This window comes from Nicotiana sylvestris, chromosome 5 (genome assembly GCF_000393655.2).
Source record: "Nicotiana sylvestris chromosome 5, ASM39365v2, whole genome shotgun sequence".
Lineage (NCBI taxonomy): Eukaryota > Viridiplantae > Streptophyta > Magnoliopsida > Solanales > Solanaceae > Nicotiana > Nicotiana sylvestris.
Genome location: NC_091061.1, coordinates 119268446 through 119289954, shown reverse-complemented (window position 1 = coordinate 119289954; position 21509 = coordinate 119268446). Strand labels below are relative to the sequence as shown.

Below are 21509 nucleotides of genomic sequence, written 5' to 3'. Positions count from 1 at the left end.
ATTGAAATAAAAGTATTGAATTTTTTTATCAATTAAAGTTTGTTTGTATTTAAATATAATTTTTTTTATTTTTAATTTAAAATTATTCCTAAGTATCGGTACCGCACCCTTAGTACCGGTAAAGGTATTAGTGGGGTACCACTAAAAGTAACCTTACCCCATACCCTTAAATTTTCTTAAATAAATACCCTCTAAGGAATCCTCCCCTTACCCTTATCATACCCTTAAATCCTTGATCCGTAAGGGAAAATTTTATTTTGTGTCTCATACAATTGACACTAGTTGTATGAGACATCTTTTTTGTCTCGCAGTTTTGTGGACCCAGAAGTGTAAGATTGGGGTCCACAAATTTGTGAGACAAAAAGGAGCCTCATACAGCTAGTGTCAGTTGTATGAGACACAATAAAACTTCTCATCTTTAAGAACAGTTTATGTGAACCTATTTTCTTTTTGGTCCGTTCAAAAAAAAATGACTCATTTCTAAATTTGGTAATAATTTAGCTTAAACTTATAATTTTACCTTTAATAAGGAGTTTTTATAATAATACAAATACTATGAGTTCCTTTTTGACTTATTTAGGATCATAAATTTTAAAAGTTTTCATTTTTTCTTAAATTATGTACCCAATCAAATAAGTTCATGTGAATTGAAACGGAGGGACTATTATTTTCTGCATAACATAGTTCAATTAGAGATAAGACACGTAAGCACTTACACACGAAAATTACAAGAATGTCCTTGGTCGGGCAGTACCAAACGAGTTTTCTTGTGGCAAAATTCCATGATATTAAAGAAAAATGAAAGAAGAAAAAATCTGGACACAGATATCTTATCATATTAGAAAAGCTCTGTTAAATTGTTTCTTTGGCGGTGAATGGAGCTCTCCGCTGTTTGTTCGCGAAGCTTTGGAGGAGGTACTCTTTACTCTCTCCTCCCTCTTTTCATAATTTAGTGTCTTCTTCACTCTCACTGGAGTTTTCGGTTTGGTTAAGAATAGAATTTTATAAATTGGGGGATTGCTCTTCTGCGAGACGTGTTGTTTCATGAATTGGTTTATACTTTTGTCAGTATCTTGTAAAATGGTTGCCTCATTATTTTCATTTTACACTTTATTGATGGAAATTTGGTATGAAAACAGTTAGTCCCAATAGCTGATTTTATACTGAGGGACATCTATAGAAGAAATCATGGCCTAGTGTGAGTCATGCTATATTACAATAGTTGTTCGCTGATACCTTCTTCTCGGTTCCTTCTTCCATAACTAGAGCTCGGGCCCTATGTTAACATGGAAATTTACATGTTTGTTTCATTAATTTAATTAGAAAAATGGGTTTTTGACTTGGATAAGTCCGCAAAAATGTGAATGCTAAGCTTGTTAATTTAAAATTAAGAAAACAATAATGACTAGAACAAAGACAGACGGGGAAGTCTAAATGTGTCAAACTCCAAACTACCTGCAGTTAGTTACGCTCCAAAGTTTAATTGCATTGGAATGCATTTGGACTCTACTATGGGTTTCTGCTGCAAAATGTAATTTTATGTATGGGTTGAAGAAGGGGTTGAAGTTCCTACTTGTCTCATTGAAAAAATGCACAAGATCTGTTGAAACACTCCTATTGTGGAAGATCATCTTGTCTAATCTTGTAGTCACATAGCTGTTTTATTTGTTTTTTTTTTCTTTTCAAAATGGACTGCTCTTTCTCTTAAACAGATGGGCATGCTGGCTTGCCTTCTGATCGTATTGGAGTTCGTGCAAAAGTGATCTATGCTGCTGCTCCCGCAATGGGTCATAATCAGGTAAAGTAAATCTACTTACTATATGCATTATGAAGCTAGCTTTGGGGTTCCAAGGAATCGTTTACTTTATAGCATCTTTTCTTAAAGCTGTCGTGGACCCAGCTCATGCCGAACAACCTTTTATATTGCTTACCCACCAAAAGAGTTAAACTAAAGTTATTTAAGCTGTTAAAGTCTTGATCAATTGCCAACCTTGCTTGGCATATGGCTTGTGGAGCAAGGAACCTGGACTTCTATATTTAGTCTGTTATGCTTAGCAATTCTACACTTAATTATGTGCACGTGTGGGAAGCAGATAAGTGAGAACAATAGAGGCTTAGAGTGTAATTGTTGATTTCAAAATGGCTACTTATTCTTCCAATTGTAAAGAAAAATGTATGCACACGTCTACTTCAAAGTCTGTCATTATTCCAACCTACTTTTGTTAGAAGCATAAGTAATGGCCTTACTCTGGATGATAGTTTGGGGAGTGACAATTAATACTCTATGTTGCCTTTGTCAAGCTGCCAGAGAATCAAATGAACATTTTTTTTTGGGTGCGCTCATACTAAAAACGCTGTGATTTGAGTATTATAACATCTGTTTCTCTCTAAAAGCAGTGGAACCTGGCCAAGAGAGCTCTGATGAAATTCACAAACATTTAGCTTCCATCAATGAGAAGTAAAAACTTAGCTGTTTTCACATTACATTTATTTTCACTCAGACAATGGAGCCAATCTTGAGCAACTCTGATGAAATTCACATATATTTCAAGTTAGAGTGCATGTATATGTATAAGTTTTCTCACTCATAAGATTTTGATTCATCGGCACGGGCAGCAATCTTCCCACATCAATTGCAATATCCTCTTCATAAGAATCATCAGCCGCTAAAAATAGACAAAAAAAATTGATAACTACAGAGAAAGAGTAAGAAAAAAGTTGACATAATACATCTCAATAAGAATAAATTTTACCTCCATGTCCATAGAGCCAATGTTGAGCACACAACTTAGCTTCTGCAGTTTTTGGTAAGATTGAACTTTGATAGTTCTCAATTACTTGTCCTCCAATGCTGAACTTTGGTTCGGACACAACAATACTAATAGGTATACTTAAAACATCTCGAGCCATCAGTGACAACTCAGGGTATCTAATGCACTATTAGATGTTGGGGATCTCATGTACTCCTTAAGCAATCAATGCAAATTATCTTCAATAACCTTCGTCTTTTCATTAAACAAGTTAAAGAATCAAGCTTTGAAAAGCAAAATTTCATAAACTTTAACTTGTATCGAGGATCGAGAACAATTGCCAATGATAAAACTAGAGTATACTCGTGCCAGTAGTTTGAACATTTCTCTTCCATTTTTCCAGCCATGATGATATCAGGATGTTCACTATTTTTCTCTTCCTTTATCAACAAATGAATGTTTCACACTTTATGAAAAAAGAAGTTAGCTGTCGGATATTCGCTTCCCGAAAACAAAGTAGTGATTTCATCAAAAGGCTTTAGGAATTTGGCAATTGTTTCTGCCTTATCCCAATCCATTTCTGAAGGACAATATTTCAAATCCGCACCAACTGGTTTGAAGTCAAAAAAAGCCCGACGATATGGAATAACACACTCAAGCATAAGAAAAGTATAGTTCCACCTCGTCGGCACATCTTGACGCACTTTCTCAATCAACTTCAATCAAAGATTTTTGATACAGTCTACAACCTTTTTATCCTTTACTCAGAACCTTTCACTTATTTAATACTTTCTCTTATGTTAAAGATTGCAACATCTATTGACTTTAGACTTGCTTTAACAATCGGATTTAAAATGTGATTTGCACAACGAATATGGACAAAGTCCCCGTTACATACAAAGAATCCATCGAGTTCACGTGCTTTTTGAAACTATCCACAATTTTCTCATTATAAGTTGCATTATCTAAGGTTATCGTCCACTCCTGTTTTCCTTGGCGATGGACGCATTAACGAGACACATTTAAGGTGAGGTGTCATGGTGTATGTTATTTGCTGATGACATTAATTTTAATTGACGAGATGCGGGGTGGTGTTAACGAGAGGCTGGAGGTTTGGAGGCAGACCCTAAAGTCTAAGGGTTCAAGTTGAGCAGGACCAAGACGGAATACTTGGACTGCAAGTTCAGCAACGGTACCCAGGAAGAGATATGAAAGTGAGGCTTGATACGCAAGTCATCCCCAAGAGAGGTAGTTTCAAGTATCTTGGATCTATAATACAAGGTAACGGAGAGATTGATGAAGATGTCACGCATCGTATCGGAGCAGAATGGATGAAGTGGAGGCTTGCTTTCAGTGTCTTGTGTGATAAGAATGTGCCGCTGAAACTTAAAGCTAAGTTCTACAAGGTTGTAGTGAGACTTACTATGTTGTATGGAACAAAGTGTTGGCTGCTCAAGAACTCTCATACCCAAAAGCTAAAAGTAGCTGAGATGAGGATGTTGGGGTGGATGTATGGGCATACCCAGTTGGATAAGATTAAGAATGAAGTTATTCGGGAAAAGGTGGGAGTGGCCCCTGTGGAGGATAAGATGCGGGAGGCAAGGTTGAGATGGTTCGAGCATGTTAAGAGGAGAAGTATAGAAGCCCTAGTTAGAAGGTGCGAGCGGTTAGCCTCAGCGGGTAGTAGTAAAGGTAGAGGTAGGCCTAAGAAGTCTTGGGGAGAGGTTATTAAGCGAGACATGGCGCAGCTGGAGCTGACTGAGGACATGACCCTAGACAGGAGGGTGTGGAGCTTAAAGATTAGGGTAGAAGGTTTGTAGGTAGTCGAGCGTTTCTCTTTTAGTGTTAGTATGATATCTTTTATCCATAGATGGCTATTACCACCTAGAGTTTGACTGCATTCTTGGATTCAATCTTATTTCATCTTGCTGTTATTCCTACTTGTTGCAATTACCTTTTCTTTTTCAGTCGTTCTCTAGTCGAGGGTCTATCGGAAACAACCTCTTTGCCCTTCCAGGGGTAGGGGTAAGGTTGCGTACATCTTACCCTCCCCAGACCCCACTTGTGGGTTACTACTGGGTTTGTTGTTGTTGATTCCCCACTCCTTCAAGAAATTAACCAATATCGGTCCAAGAATTTGGCCAGTATGTGAAGGAGGCACATGCAGAATATTGTAAAATACAATTTAAGTCGACAAAATGAGCCGTCAGATAAAAATAACCATTTAAGGTAATTGATGTCCACAAATCAGTAGTCAAGCATATTCATCGTGAACTACTCCTTTTTGCTTCTAATATAATTTTAAAACATCAACCTTTGAAAAACTGTGTTCCATCGTGACAGTGGGATTCAAAAAACTGTGTATTCCTCTTATCTCTTCATATTCCACAAATCTAAAAGGTAAGTTATGCCTTACTACAACTTTGGCAATCAATTCACGGAACATTTCACTATTCACAGCTGGATAACAACATGATTATGACACATTGCTATGACGCTTAGCTCGGTGGCTCTTTAAATTTGAAGTTCCACCAATTGAATCAGCCAAATATACCACCACAATCTTTACACTTTGCCCTCAATCTATTATCCGGATTGATGTCAAGTGGTAACTTCAAAAAAATATTCCGTACTACAGAAGTCCTCCTGCATGCACTTGTCGAGCTTATTTAAGTAGATTTTTCGACTTCATCTATATGCTCCATAAACTTTTTTAAAAAAGTAAAAATCAGCTCTTTGACAGCTTAAGAGCAAAGCATATAGCTAGATATAAGAGCAAATATTATCTGGAAATACTTTGAGTTTTGAGCTCATAGAAACCCTAAATAAGAAATAAACAGTAGATTCAAACACTCAATTCACGAATGATAACAAAATCCACACAAAAATTAAATCAGCACTTTGAATGATAAAGAATCAAAGAGAAAGATTAAAGGAGGAGGAGAATGGAGTGGAAGAGCGAAAAATAGTAGTCTAACCTTGTGTCGTTTGAGAAATCGAGGATGAAGGAGTGGGAGAGCGGAAGAGAGTAGTCTGTCTCACCTTGGTCATCTGAGAAATCGAGAGATAAAGAGCGTATGTTTTGTTTATTTGACCCATTGGGTTGGGCTACATATTTCGGTGGGTCATTATGGGTCCAACCCATTTTGATCCATTGGCTTTTTTATTATTGATCGAACCCGTTCAACCTTGGGCGGGTTACAATTTTTTGGGTCAAAATTGCCACCCCTATGTGCACCCAGTGTTTCAGCTTCCTACTTTTTCTTATATTTGACTGATGTTTCCCTTCTTAGCTATGTTATGGTTTTGGTGCCTGTTTTCCTACTCAATATCCGTCTATTCTGCAATCACTGAGAAATATGTTTTATAGTGCAGGTTGTGCCTCTAATGCATCATGTTCATTTCCTGCTTCCAAGCAAATTGTTTGGAAGAGAATGTGTTCCTCTTTGGACCGGATGTGGTTTGGGACGACTTCCTGAAAGGTATTTAAGTGATTAGTAATATTTTTCTTTTTGCATGCTTCCACTGATGTAAAGATAGATGTGTTTCATAGTTTCTAGTATGTCGTGTGACTTCCGTGGTTATTGCATGGTTAATGGTACAAGGGAAGCTGCAGCAGTTCAAGAAAAAATTTATTTTTCTCGAAACTTGATTGTGCTATATCTTAGTGCACCTTCCCCGGAATGGAATTCTAACTTTTATTCCAAGTTACACTATGCCCTCCTATACTATGACTTGGTCATGCAAAGCGGCACTTACTATAGACACCTCCAATTAGTTTCGACGGTCTTACACTTCTCCACGACCATAGCAGCCAGATAAGAACCAAGTAATCAAGTAAATAACAGTATAAGAAAACATACACTCTTTATAAGGGTGTAATCATATTGCTCGCTTGCTTTGCTCACCCATGCTTCCCTCTTTCTGCAGGGCAAGAGCTGGATGCTGCTATGCTGTATCATTAGGTGCAAATGCAAGTCAACTCCCTTCAAAGATTCTGACAGTGGCATGGCTAACTTTTTCTCCTTCTTTCTTAATTAGGAATTGGAGATGCTGAAGTTTCTACTTCTGAATTTGAAGATTTTTCTGTTACCACGAGCGGTGTCAATGGTTCTAACAAATTGAAGGTAAGAATGAGGTAAGATCATGGAAAAGTTGTTAATTTGATTACTTGGTCTATTCATCCATGATATGTATAGAGACAATAGTCTGTGCAGATGAGAAAGCTTGTAAAGGTTTGTCTATAATCTGAAAGTGTCCTCTAATAGAATTCTTTTAATGCAAACGACACTATTCATAAGGAATTTGTTTTACCTCAGTAAGGCAACCATAAAGGGAAACCATGAAGGGAAGGTGTAAATCATCCTTACTACGTTCTTAAGCTTTTTAACACTTGGACTTAATGGTTCTTTGCAGATAAGTGTTAATGTCTCGGGTGCCAAAACTGAAGAGATCTTTGGCAAGGTGTTTTCAAGAATGGTTGAAGATGCTCAACCTATTCCAGGGTTTCGAAGAGTAAAAGGAGGTGAAGCATTGAATAAATTTCTATTTAAGTTACATTAATCTCAAAAGACATCAAGCAGTGGTAGATTCTCTTCCCTGATATTTTGGTTACTTAAAGATACTTTTAATTGGCTTCCTTTGTTACCTTTTTATGTCTGCATTTTTGAGAACTGGTGACCTACTAACTGATTTTTTGCATTGCTCATCTGCATCTCATTTGAACAACTTGGAATCTGTCAGGAAAAACTCCCAATGTAAGTTTCCTTAGTCTTTATCTGTTTTGCTATTGTTCTACATTTATGAATAACATCAATGGAAAAATATATTAAGCATGACCCCAGGACTTGATCTGATAGGAGTTTGAACAGAAATTCATTGTCCATTTTCTCTCCATTTTCCCGAGTTTCGAAGTCTGCAGTCGCTCGTAATGGTCGGCCCCAGACAGATTTCTCGGTCTTCAAAAAAAAAAAAACTTATTGTGAGAAGGCACGGGAGAAAATATGATATATTGATATTGTGTGTGATGCAATACAAGAGGTGCTATTTATAGCTACTCTATACAAAGGGGATACTACTCCTATTCCAATGTGGGACAATTACATAGCTATCTCTAACATTTACATAGCTATCTCTAACACTCCCCCTCAAGCCGGAGCATATAAATCATATGTACCGAGCTTGTTACATATATAATCAATGCGAGGACTAGTGAGGGACTTGGTGAAAATATCTGCAAGTTGATCATTCGATCTCACAAACTTCGTAGTAATATCTCCTGAGAGTATCTTTTCTCTGACGAAGTGACAATCAATCTCAATGTGTTTAGTTCTCTCATGAAACACCGGATTTGATGCAATATGAAGTGCAGCTTGATTATCGCACACAAGTTCCATCCGACTGATTTCACCAAATTTCAACTCCTTGAGCAATTGTTTGGTCCAGACTAGTTCACATGTTGCCATAGCCATTGCTCGGTATTCTGCTTCTGCACTAGACCGAGCAACTACATTCTGTTTCTTACTTTTCCAGGACACCAAATTTCCTCCTACTAAAACACAATATCCAGACGTAGAACGTCTATCAGAAGGTGATCCTGCCCAATCAGCATCCGAGTACCCAACGATCTGCTCATGACCTCGATCCTCAAACAGTAATCCTTTACCTGGAGCCGATTTTATATACCGGATAATGCGGACAACTGCATCCCAATGACTATCACAGGGAGAATTCATAAACTGACTTACAACACTCACAGGATAAGAAATGTCGGGCCTAGTCACTGTGAGATAATTTAATTTACCAACCAGCCGCCTATAGCTTGCAGGATCGCTAAGCGGCTCCCCCTGTCCAGGCAGAAGTTTAGAATTCGGATCCATCGGCGTGTCAACAGGTCTGCAACCTGTCATCCCTGTTTCCTCAAGAATGTCTAACACATATTTCCTTTGAGAAATAACAATACCTGAGCTAGATTGAGCAACCTCAATACCTAGAAAGTACTTCAATCTGCCTAGATCCTTAGTTTGAAAGTGCTGGAAGAGATGTTGCTTCAGATTAGTAATACCATCCTGATCATTGCCCGTAATAACAATATCATCAACATAGACTACCAGATAAATACATAGACTTGAAGCAGAGTGGCAATAAAACACAGAGTGATCAGCTTCACTACGAGTCATGCCAAACTCCTGGATAACCGTGCTGAACTTACCAAACCAGGCTCGAGGAGACTGCTTTAGACCATAAAGTGACCGACGCAAGCGACATACAAGGCCACGAGACTCCCCTGAGCAATAAAACCAGGTGGTTGCTCCATATAAACCTCATCCTCAAGATCACCATGAAGAAAGACATTCTTAATGTCCAACTGATAGAGGGGCCAATGACGAACTGCAGCCATGGATAGAAAAAGGCGAACTGATGCCACTTTAGCCACTGGAGAGAAGGTATCACTGTAATCTAGCCCAAATATTTGAGTGTATCCTTTGGCAACAAGACGTGCCTTAAGTCGATCAATCTGGCCATCGGGACCAACTTTGACTGCATAAACCCAACGACAACCAACGGTAGATTTACCTGAAGGAAGAGGAACAAGCTCCCATGTACCACTTGTATGTAAAGCAGACATCTCGTCACTCATAGCCTGTCGCCATCCTGGATGAGACAATGCTTCACCTGTAGACTTAGGGATGGAAACCGAGGACAATGAAGATATAAAAGCATAATGGGGAGATGACAGACGATGATAACTCAAACCAACATAATGAGGATTAGGGTTTAGTGTGGTCCGTATACCTTTTCGAAGTGCAATCGGTGTACTAGGAGCAGGATCCGCAGTAGGAGCCGTGTCAGGTGCAGGACGAGAACCAGATGGGCCTGATGTAGGGCGCGAACGACGATGATAAGTCAAGAGTGGTGTTCCTGTGGCTGGGGAACTAGGAGGGATCACACTGGACTCCTCAAAAGTTGGTATGGGTGAAACCTCTGTGGTTGAAGGTGGAGGAGGATTACTAAACTCCTCAAAAGTTGGTATAGGTAAGACCTCAGATATGTCATGGTGGTCAGCAGAAGTGACATCAGTTGTGAAGAAAGGTTTAGACTTGAAAAATGTGACGTCAGCTGACATAAGGTACCTATGAAGATCAGGTGAATAACAACGATATCCCTTCTGAACACGAGAATAACCAAGGAAGACACACTTGAGAGCACGAGGAGCTAACTTATCTTTCCCCGGGGCTAAGTTATGAACAAAACATGTGCTCCCAAAAACCCGAGGTGGAAGAGGGTATAAGGCTGACTGGGGAAACAATATTGAATGTGGAATCTGACCCTTGATGGGAGATGAAGGCATCCTATTAATCAAATAACAAGCTGTGAGAACTGCATCGCCCCAAAAACGCAGCGGAACACGAGACTCAATTAGAAGTGTGCGAGCAGTCTCAATAAGGTGCCTATTCTTTCTTTCTGCAACCCCATTTTGCTGAGGGGTATAAGGACAAGATGTCTGATGAATAATTCCATGAGAAGACATAAACTGCTGAAACTGAGAAGATACATATTCTAAGGCATTATCACTGCGAAAAATGCGGATAGAGACACCAAATTGGTTTTTGATTTCAGCACAAAAACTCTGGAATATAGAGAATAACTCAGAACGATCTTTCATTAAGAAAAGCCAAGTACATCTTGAGTAATCATCAATAAAGCTAACAAAATAACGAAATCCCAAGGTTGAACTGACTCTACTAGGACCCCATATATCAGAATGAACCAAGGAGAAAACAGACTCTGCACCGAGGGGCAGAGAGGCTGTTTCCAGGAGACCCTCGGCTCAAAGAGGCAACAAGAGACACTATATTAGTACTATCAATAGACTCATAATAAAACAACATAAAATACCATAAAATCCATAACATAACATAAATACCATAAAATAACAAAGTAACAGCAATATAAGAGATATAGGAAATACGAGAAAGATGTAAGGTATTAATACACAACAGATAAAGCCCATCATCAGTAGTTGATCAATAACATCCTAAGACTAATTCCTAACTGGCTAGTCTCACTCTAGTGCGCTGTAGAAAAGACATCACAATTTTCCCTAACCTACAACCTTAATGCTCGATCTCCACAATTCCATGTTTAGGGCCATGTCCTCAGTAACCCTAAGTCGCGCCATATCCTGCCTGATCACCTCTCCCCAATACTTCTTAGGTCTCCCTCTACCTCTCCTCGTACCCACCACCGCCAGTCGTTCACACCTTCTCACCGGTGCATCAGTGTTCCTCCTCTGAATGTGCCCGAACCATCTGAGTCTTGCTTCCCGCATCTTGTCCTCCATGGGGGCCACACCCACCTTCTCTCGAATATCTTCATTTCTAATCTTATCCTTCCTTGTATGCCCGCACATCCACCTCAACATCCTCATCTCTGCAACTTTCATCCTCTGGATGTGTGAGATCTTCACCGGCCAACACTCGGTCCCATACAACATAGCAGGCCTAACCACTGCCCTATAAAATTTACCTTTCAGTAACAGTGGCACTTTCTTGTCACACAGGACTCCCGTCGCTAACCTCCATTTCATCCACCCCACCCCTATACGGTGTGTGACATCCTCGTCGATCTCCCCGGACCCCTGAATAAACGACCCCAGGTACTTGAAACTACCCCTCTTAGGGATGACTTGAGAATCAAGCCTCACTTCCACTCCCGCTTCCGTCGGCTCTGCCCCAAATTTGCACTCAAGGTATTCCGTCTTCGTCCTGCTCAACCTGAAACCTTTGGACTCAAGGGTATGTCTCCAAACCTCTAACCTCTCGCTGACGCCGCGTCGTGTCTCGTCGATTAGGACTATGTCATCAGCAAATAGCATGCACCATGGCACCTCCCCTTGAATATGATGCGTTATAGCATCCATCACCAGGGCAAATAGGAAAGGGCTGAACGCAGACCCTTGGTGCAACCCCGTAATAACCGGAAAATAATCGGAATCGCCTCCTGCTATCCTAACCCGAGTCTTAGCTCCATCATACATGTCCTTAATCGCCCTAATGTAGGCAACCGGGACCCCTTTAGTCTCTAAGCATCTCCATAAGACCTCTCTAGGAACCCTGTCGTACGCTTTCTCTAGATCGATAAACACCATGTGGAGATCCTTCTTCTTATCCCTGTATTGTTCCACCATCCTCCTAATAAGGTGGATAGCTTCTGTGGTAGATCGCCCCGGCATGAACCCGAACTGGTTGTCTGAAATAGACACCGTCCTTCGCACTCTCATTTCTACCACTCTCTCCCAAACTTTCATGGTATGACTTAGTAATTTAATACCCCTATAGTTGTTACAGATCTGGATATCGCCTTTGTTCTTATACAACGGGACCATTGTACTCCACCTCCACTCTTCGGGCATCCTATTAGTCTTGGATATAACATTAAGCAACTTAGTAAGCCATTCCAAGCCTGCTCTACCCACACACCTCCAAAGCTCAACCGGAATTTCATCTGGTCCGGTAGCTCTGCCCCTTCTCATCTTACGCATTGCCTCCATGACCTCATCGACCTCAATGTCTCGACAATCACTTAGTTCATGGGGGCTGTCGGCATTCCTCAATTCACCTAGTACAATATCTTGATCCCCTTCCTCATTTAGAAGTTTATGAAAGTAGGTCTGCCATCTACTCTGGAATATAGAGAATAACTCAGAACGATCTTTCATTAAGAAAAGCCAAGTACATCTTGAGTAATCATCAATAAAGCTAACAAAATAACGAAATCCCAAGGTTGAACTGACTCTACTAGGACCCCATATATCAGAATGAACCAAGGAGAAAACAGACTCTGCATGACTCTCAACACTACGCGTAAAGGAAGCTCGGGTATGTTTCCCAAGCTGACACGACTCACAATCTAATCTAGACAAACTGGATAAACTAGGCACCATCTTTTGAAGTTTGGATAAACTCGGATGTCCTAAACGTCTGTGGATTAGATCTGGAGGATCTGTAACTAGACATGTTGTGGAAGGACTGAGCGAGTTAAGGTAGTAAAGACCTTCTGATTCACGACCTGTACCAATTGTCCGTCCCGTACTGCGGTCCTGCATAATAAAAGAATCATCAATAAAATATATACCACAATTGAGGGCACGAGTCAAACGACTAACAGATGCAAGACTAAAAGGACAACCAGGAACATAAAGAACGGAATCTAGGGTGATAGAAGACAATGGGTTGGCTTGTCCAACTCCTTGTGCCTTAGTTTGACATCCATTGGCTAAAGTAACAGTAGGAAGAGACTGTGAATATACAATATTCGACAAAAGTGATTTATTACCAGAGATATGATCAGAAGCGCCTGAGTCCATGACCCATGGTCCAAGAGTACTAGACTGGGAAACACAAGCAAAAGAATTACCAGCAATAGGAGTGTCAGTCTGGGCAACTGAGGCTACTTGTGGAGATGTTTGCTTACTTGCTCGATACTGAAGGAGCTCATTATATTCTTCTTTAGATACAGAAAAGCCCTGGTTACCTGTAGTCTCGCTCTGAGCAACGTAGGCATTTTTGGGTGGACGGCCATTTAAGGAATAACACATTTCGCGAGTGTGTCCAAGTTTGTGACAATAAGAACACTTGGGTCTAGATCTCCCAAAATGACCGCCTCCTCGTCTATTCTCCATAGCTTGAGATGCCCGAACATCCACTGTCTGGGATGCAAGAACAGAGGAATCAAGTATCTGTGATGAAATCACTGGGTGACTTGGTGCTGCAGCAAGGCGAAGTAATCGAGAGAATAATTCATCAACTGTAGGGACAGTCGGACTCGCCAAAATCTGGTCTCGTACTGAATCAAGATCATGAGGAAGTCCAGCGAGTGTAAGAACTAGAAACATTTTCTGTCGCTGCTCTTGTTGTTTTGACACACTAGCAGAAACTGACATCAATGTCTCAAATTCCTCCATGACTGCCTGTACCTGACCCAAGTAAGTAGACATATCTAATTCTTGCTTCTTTAAGTTTGTCATCCGTGATATCACATCATAGAAGCGAGATATATCATTAGTGTATAACGTACGAGCCTTTGCCCAAACCAAATAACATGTCTGGAATGGCCGAAACAAAGGCATCAACTTAGAATCAATAGAACGCCACAAGATGCTACATAATTGAGCATCAATTTTTGCCCAAAGCGCTATCGCCTTTTCATCTCCTTCGCTAGACTGTTTAATCAGATGATCTTGCACACCTTGACCTTTACACCACAACTCGACAGATGAAGCCCAAGCTAAGTAGTTTGAACCTCCCATTAAAGGTTCCGAGGTAATCATAACATTAGAGTTTCCAGAACTCATGCTTTTAGACCCAAAAACATCAATTCCCAAAGACATCTTGTAAATTATTACCAAATAAGAGAAATAATCAACTGTAATCCACTGAAAATAGAGTAAGGAACACTGAACCAGAATAGTAAACTACTGTAGCAGTTGGAAAGTTACTGTTGCAGCCGGAAAATATTCAAAGTGGTCGGAATGAAATAAAAACAGTAGGGGTAGGATCGGAATTACCAGAAGACCAACTATTCTGAAGGAACTTTTTCAAAAAATGGCCGGAAGTCAACTTTTTGAAATCACTATTCATGCCGGAAAAATAAAAAAGTGGTCGGAATTTGGTGTAACCTGGATGGGTAGGCTCGGAATTGCAAGGGAAACAATCTGTCCTGAAGAGTCGTCGCAAAAAAATGGCCGGAAGGTGGCCCACGCAACGTTGGAACTTTGCCGGAAAATTTTCTTTGGACAGCTACAGTACCGCCGGAGATTTTCACTGGGATTTGGTCGCCGGACAGTGACTACTCTTGTGGTAGTGTTGGATTTTGTGCACAACACTGACCGAGACAAAGCAGACGCAAAACAACTTTGAAAGTCGCCGGAAAAAAAGGGTTCCGGTGACTGATTTTACTTCCCGGAATCGCTGGAATTTATGCACAGCGATAAATCTCTCACGATAGCTCTGATACCATGTGAGAAGGCACGGGAGAAAATATGATATATTGATATTGTGTGTGATGCAATACAAGAGGTGCTATTTATAGCTACTCTATACAAAGGGGATACTACTCCTATTCCAATGTGGGACAATTACATAGCTATCTCCAACATTTACATAGCTATCTCTAACACTTCTTATAGTACAATTTTTTTGTCAGTTATAATTTTTTTTTTACGGAGAAAAAGAAAAAGATACTGAGTGGAGACTACTGTATCTGGCTTGTCTTATGAATCGATTATGGTTCTCAGGCCAGACGTACTATATTTATGCGTATTTTCCATGTCTTGACAGATACCAAGAGATATTCTTATTGAGATTCTTGGATACTCAAAAGTTTACAAGCAAGTTATCAAGAAAATAATCAACTCGACCATCAGCGAATATGTAGAAAAGGTAGACCCCCCCTCCCCCCTCCCCCTCCCTATGCATCTCAGTCATTTTGTCTCTTCATATTCACGCCCTTCTTTTATATCTCAAAGACTTGGATAGATACAGAATTATCAAATGCTATGGGTGCATTTAACCATGTTATGGTGGTTACAATAAGTTATCTCCCCTGTTGACAGATAAATTAATACTTAGCTTCAACTTTTGGATTCTAAACATTGCTGATTCTTTACCGTTTCTAGCTTCTAAATAACATGTCAAATATTTGAATGGCCATATAAAACTTATTTAACTATTGCAGTCCTCTCAAGATTTTTACAGCGCACCTCAAAATATTATTCAAAAGGTTCTTCAAGGGAATGGCTAGAAGTATATTTAGACTTCTAAACATTTTAAAATAATTTTTGATTCTCATTTCTTGAATTTACAGAACTGTATGAGAAACTTACTACTGGAGTCAGTTCTCAAGGCATTTGCTAATTTTGTTCCATCTCACCTTTTCTGAGTTTAGAACATCTAGAAAGTTCTTGTTAAGTACTTGTATTTTTTACGGGTTCCATCATGATCAGAGTGTGATTACTCAATCATGAGTAAATATCTATGTTCATATGCAAATAGTTATTGAGGGCTTCTAATAGGGATACCTTGATAGTAAAGGAAATGCTTTATGTTGCAGCTACAAACTAATGTGATTTAACCTACCTCTTTTATCAACTTGATGCACAAATAACTTTTCGGTCGATCCGCATTTACTTGTTTAATATTGAAAGAATGTGAATTGTGCAAACCATGAGTTACGAGAAATGAAATCCCATTTTGACGACTTGTCGGAACTGACACATCAACTGAAGCTTCAATGCCTCAGCAGCTTATTTTTTGGTTAAAAGGGAAGAACTTGTACAATTCATTGATTTTTTTTATTCGACAGAAATTTTATTGCTGTAGTCTGTAGATCCCTGCAGATTCTATTGCACCGTTTATTCTCTTGCATGTGACCTTTTTGCTTATCTGTATAGTTTGTCCTTGCACCCGAAGCACTGGAGTGATCCTTCCTTCCCAAAAAAAGTCAATTAGTTTGGGCTGGCATAGGCATAAAAGATTTGGTTGAATGAATGCCACCTTGGCAGTTTTCAAACAAATCCAATGTTGGGCCAAGCTTGCCAGATAAATCAAAAACTTTTCATTCAACTTATTCTTTCAATTGAAATCGAGATTTTTGCCTATCCTCCTATTTTATTTTGAGATCCGCCCCCCAGCTGGGAGGCATCTACCTCATCCCGATCACAGGTGCCTCCTCTTTTATTATCAATACAAATCCTTTTACTGATCTAAAAATGACTTCACAAGAAATCAAGGAACAATTTACAATCCTTTTAATGATCCAGTATAGGCGGTTAATGCTCCCCTCACCCCCTCCGTACACACACAAGAGAGTGAAGGGAAACAGTAATAAGAAGAGGGGTTGGGGGAAGAGAAGACCCATGCCTAATAAACATTAATATGCATGTGTTGGAAGAAACACAACTTTGTTATGGCCCTCGCTGTAGCTCCTAGCTGAGTTATAGAGGTCAAAGTGGACTCTATTTGAAGTTCAGAAAACAGTAGTAGGTATTTATTTATTTCATGGGATGGGATTAAGACTTGGGGGAGAAGAGGAGAGGTTGGGATTTATCAGGAATTGGGCTGAAAGGCAAACAAGATACATCATTCACCATGTTCATTTTCTTTGCTGAATCAAACTATATGTATGAAGTTTCTTCTGATTGTCTCACTCTCTTTGCTTTCAACATGTTGCCTGAATGTGTAGTTATCTAAAAAAGAGACAAAAGTTTGTTTCTTGAATGTGAATTGCTTTGCCTTTATGCTTTTGCAAAACAATTGCAGGATGGTCTAGCAGTTTTTAAAGATTTACAAATTGAGCAAAGTTTTGAAGATCTTGAAGCAATATTTGAACCTGGTGAGCCATTCACATTCAGTGCAATTGTTCAGCGTCGAGATCCTAAGTAAACTGATTATACATTCACCATTCTCTGGAACAAATAGCAGTGGCTTTCAGATTATAGACTGTTGCAGAAAAAGTTTGTGGAAGGATTTCTTCTCTCCTTTCTTTTTTCAAGAGAAGTGTAGGTGGAAGGAAAGAACAAGGATTTTTCTGATAATGGATTTGAAATGGAATTTTTATTGTCTATGAATGAGGATTCGATTTAAATTTTTAGTTAGAGTGAATTGCCAACACATGAAAAAGCAGCATGTGAAAGCACTCAATAGCGTGGCCTAGTGGTCAATGAAGTGGGTGCAAATTTTGGTGACAGAGAAAAAATGCTAGGTAATTTCTTTCCATCTGCCTAAGACTTAGGTGGGGAGAGTTATTCAGTAAGGGTGACAAGTATCCGATGGAATAGTTGAAGTGTGTGCATTGGTTTGGCTACCACCTACATCTCCAATTCAAATTGGAGCCTTTGCAAGTTATACTTTCATGTAATTAAAGTTGAAAGAATAAAATAGAAATTTTGTATATTTGCCGTTGGATTATCATGATCAAAGGCATGTCAGTCTAATCCACTGAACTGTTCAAATTCGGGTAACCTCTTCTAACATCCAAAAAATTATATCCGTTGTTTCCATAAGGATGTCTTTAAATATTGTTGCCTTTTTGACTTTGTTGCAAAAATAGGCTTCTTCTTCACCAAGAACACCATAGTTCTTCAATATTGGAAGCTTGAAATTATTGTTTGAGGTTGAAAACTTCAAGTTAATTTGTCTTGAATTTTTAGTTCAAACATTGATATAGTAATTTATTTTTAAAATCTCAAAACTCCATTGTGGTTCTTAGAAAGTGTTAAGAAGATAAAGTAGGTCTTCTTGATTTGGTGTTATTGGCTAAATTAGTGATGGGGGATCGGTTGTATTGATATTTAGAGGTTTGTTTCAAATTTAAGATCATTTGGAGCATATTATGGGTGATTTGATCGAAATTCGAATTACAATTTTGAAGAACACTTTGTTAAACAAAACAAAAAAATTAAGTCAATCGGGTGGACTTGGATGAACAATTTAAGAGATAGGTCAATTGCAGGTAACATAAACTCATGTCAATTTGGTAGAGTTTGGTGAAGAATTGAAAAAGTACAAAATCATGTCAATTGGGTAGAGTTTTTGAACAATCTAACAAATAGGTTGAATGTAGATAACACAAAGTCATACCAATACGGTAGAGTTTGGTAAACAATTAAACAATCACAAAGTAACGTCAATCAGGTAGAATTTGTGAAAATTAACAATTTAAGTAGAATAAATATAGCATAAATTCTATCAATTTGGTAGAAAATCCATAACAAGTAATTAATGTTTGTGGGCCAGGGGTCATTTTCTAGATTCATTTAAAAAGAGACAATATTTAAAGACCAACTCCTTAATGCCACTTCTGTCCATCACCCTTTAACATCGTCCTTCAGAGCAATTTATATCAGGTATTATGAGATTATTCTTTCTCTCAAGAAAGGAAAACCTAATAAAAATTGTAAAAAGCAAAGTTAAAAAATGTCATGACCCAAAATTCCAATTGCGGGATATGATGACGCCTACATCGCTTGTTAGGCAAGTCAATACATAACAGAAAATACGAGAGAAACGAAACTCTCAATCAACAACAAAATGATAACATAGTGAAATATAATTTTGAAGTATATATGATGTCTATGATCAACTCTAACGTTCAACCATCCCAAGACGTGGAGTCACAAGTACATGAGCTACTAGAGTATACTAAATATATTGTCTTGAAAGAAATACAATACTTTCTGGAAAGTAAAAACAGTACAATAAAATGGAAGATGGCTCTAAGGCATGCGAACGATATGCAGCTCTACATTGAGTTGTCTATCTGGTATCCGCTAAGCACCTCTCGAGACTCAGCTGGTACCAATATCTGAATCTGAACAAGAAGCACAGAAGTATGTATCCGTACAACCGACCCAATGTACTCCGTAAATGTCGAGCCTAACCCCGACAAGATAGTGACGAGACTAAGACAAGACACCTACAAATAATTTGTGCAGTTAAATACCAAGAAATAACAAGATGGCAAGTAAATCATCTTACATTCTTCTGCAGTACAACAATCAGTTCCGGAGATGAACTCGATAATTTTTCGTGCTTGAAAAATCTCGACTCTTTCCTACATGGAATGCCCAACCTTGAGCAGATCCATGCACTTATCAAGCACTATGGACCAACAGTGTATCTCCATCTCCACCCCGATGAGATTTATTTGCCCTCCTCAGTTTCGTGGTTCTTCATTAATGGAGCTCTCCTCTACAAAGTGGGAGGAATAGCGGTATAGCCATCAACTCTAAAGGCTTAAACTTGCCTGCAGGTGGAGAAAACGCTGGTGAATATTGGCTTGATTTTCCAAATAAGGATGATGCCAATCGAACCAATGTCAAATGTGGGAACATGCAGAGTGCAAAGCTCTATGTTCATGTTAAACCAGCTTTAGGAGGAACCTTCACGGATATTGCAATGTGGATATTCTGCTCTTTCGATGGACCGACTTCCCTCAAGATTGGGTTGTTGAGTTTTGCTTTGAATAAAGTAGGAGAGCATGCTGGTGATTGGGAGCCAGTGGCGAAGCCACATGGTCACAAGAGTGGTCAACTGACTACCCTTCATCGAAAAATTGCACTATGTATATAGGTAAAATATTATGTTTTAGAGGTATATAACACATATTGAACACCCTTTATCGAGATTCTTTCAAATTTGAATACCTTTGGAAAAATTCTTTGCTTCGCTACTGTTGGGAGCATTATACACTTCGTATCAACAACTTTTCCGGTGAGCTCTCGAGTGTGTATTTCTCGGAGCATAGTGGTGTGAATGGCTAGACGCCTGCAACTTGGAGTTCATCGAGGGAAACAAGTTAGTTGTATATGCATCAAAAAAATGGGCACGTGAGTTTCCCACATCCCGGTTGCTATATCCAGGGCTCCACTAAACTCGGGGTTGGAGTGAGGAATGATTGTGCCCGTAGCAAATACCATGTAGACTCTAGTAAGCGTATATCAAATTATTGCTGCTGAGTACCTTGGAGAGGGAGTTGTTTCAGAACCACCATGGTTGCAATATATGAGGGAATGGGGTCCAACCATCATATACGATGGGCGATCAGAAGTTAAGAAAATAATCTAGCATCTTCCCCTTTTTATGAGATTTTCAGTGGAGAGTCTCATTGAGTTATTTCCAACTGAACTATATGGTGAAGTAGGGCCAACATGACCAAAGGAAAAGGACAATTGGTTGGGAGATGAAAGATGGTAGTGGTTAGGCAATATGTTTGGAATCCTATTACTGAATTGGTCCAATCTCCACCATTTCTTGCATGTATTGGATGTGAGAAAGCTGCTAATAGCTACTACACAGCAGTGGATTCAATTGAAAAAGCTTTCTTTGGCAGCTCTCTCAAATATCTAAAAGTATGGTTCATATTGATAGATTATCCAATTCTACGTAAAGTGTAACAGCGACCATACATTCGCATGATTAGTGTCGTTTTCACAGTAGTCAATTTAAAGACCTACAAACTAATTAAGATCCATCCTCAAGTTGTTGCGCAAGATTCAACATAAATAAGCACCCTAAAGGCTGAAAGCTTGGCTTTTTATAGAATAGAAAACATGCACAACTAAATAGACATGCTCTGTTCTGGATATACTTAAAGAAGCCAACGAGAAGCCATCAGTAATCTTGAACAAAATGATATCGGCATCACATCCTGTAATTGCATAAACTGTTTAGGGAAAAGAGGGGTTTTCTTCGTCTTCTTTGCAAAACGAAAAGCACTACAACCAAAAGAGACATTTCTCCTCTCTCTAGTCTGTTAAGTATTGAGATTTACAGAAGGATTGACAAAATGTAAACTAGGGTTCATAAATTTGAGAGACTGTTCCAGAAAAATATTTTCTATATTTAAGAGGTGTCAATCTGCACAACAAAGAGACTCGGTGGACCAACTAATTCAAACTAATGGACTCAATACAGACGTTGGCCTAAGTTACTAGAAAGGCCTAAATAGTCGGCCTTTATCTAATATACTAACATCCCCTCAAGTTGGAGGGTGATAAAACCCTCAACTTGCGAAGATGCAAATGATGAGCAGGCCTAGGAAGTGCCTTGGTAAGTATATCAGCAACTTGAGCATCACTGGAGACATGGCCCAAGCTGATTAGCCCATCATCAATTTTACCTCTGACGAAATGACAGTCCAACTCTATATGCTTAGTCCGCTCATGAAATACTAGGTTACGTGCAATGTGCAAGGCTG

At 39.2% G+C, this 21509-nt stretch overlaps 1 protein-coding gene and 2 pseudogenes across 1 annotated transcript; all 3 read left to right on the top strand.

Annotated features, from left to right (window-relative positions):
- Positions 1 to 790: 790 nt before the first annotated feature.
- LOC104249736 (uncharacterized) lies at positions 791 to 17379 on the top strand. Its single transcript, XM_009806216.2, has 9 exons — positions 791 to 915; positions 1713 to 1798; positions 6126 to 6232; positions 6681 to 6715; positions 6792 to 6877; positions 7167 to 7275; positions 7494 to 7507; positions 15092 to 15193; positions 17072 to 17379. Exons 1-9 carry the CDS (start codon positions 876 to 878, stop codon positions 17192 to 17194), a joined length of 702 nt encoding a protein of 233 aa, XP_009804518.1. The 5' UTR covers positions 791 to 875; the 3' UTR covers positions 17195 to 17379.
- A 1641-nt stretch (positions 17380 to 19020) lies between these two features.
- LOC138868182 (hypothetical protein At1g04090-like) lies at positions 19021 to 20604 on the top strand (annotated as a pseudogene).
- On the top strand, positions 19912 to 20506 carry LOC104249737 (hypothetical protein At1g04090-like; annotated as a pseudogene).
- Positions 20605 to 21509: the final 905 nt, after the last annotated feature.

Bases quoted from the DNA above. Each gene is read 5' to 3' on its own strand.
- LOC104249736 (XM_009806216.2), top strand. From the start codon at position 876: ATGGAGCTCTCCGCTGTTTGTTCGCGAAGCTTTGGAGGAG. The intron at 916-1,712 runs GTACTCTTTACT...TCTCTTAAACAG, and splicing joins TTCGCGAAGCTTTGGAGGAG to ATGGGCATGCTGGCTTGCCT. The intron at 6,233-6,680 runs GTATTTAAGTGA...CTCTTTCTGCAG, and splicing joins TTGGGACGACTTCCTGAAAG to GGCAAGAGCTGGATGCTGCT.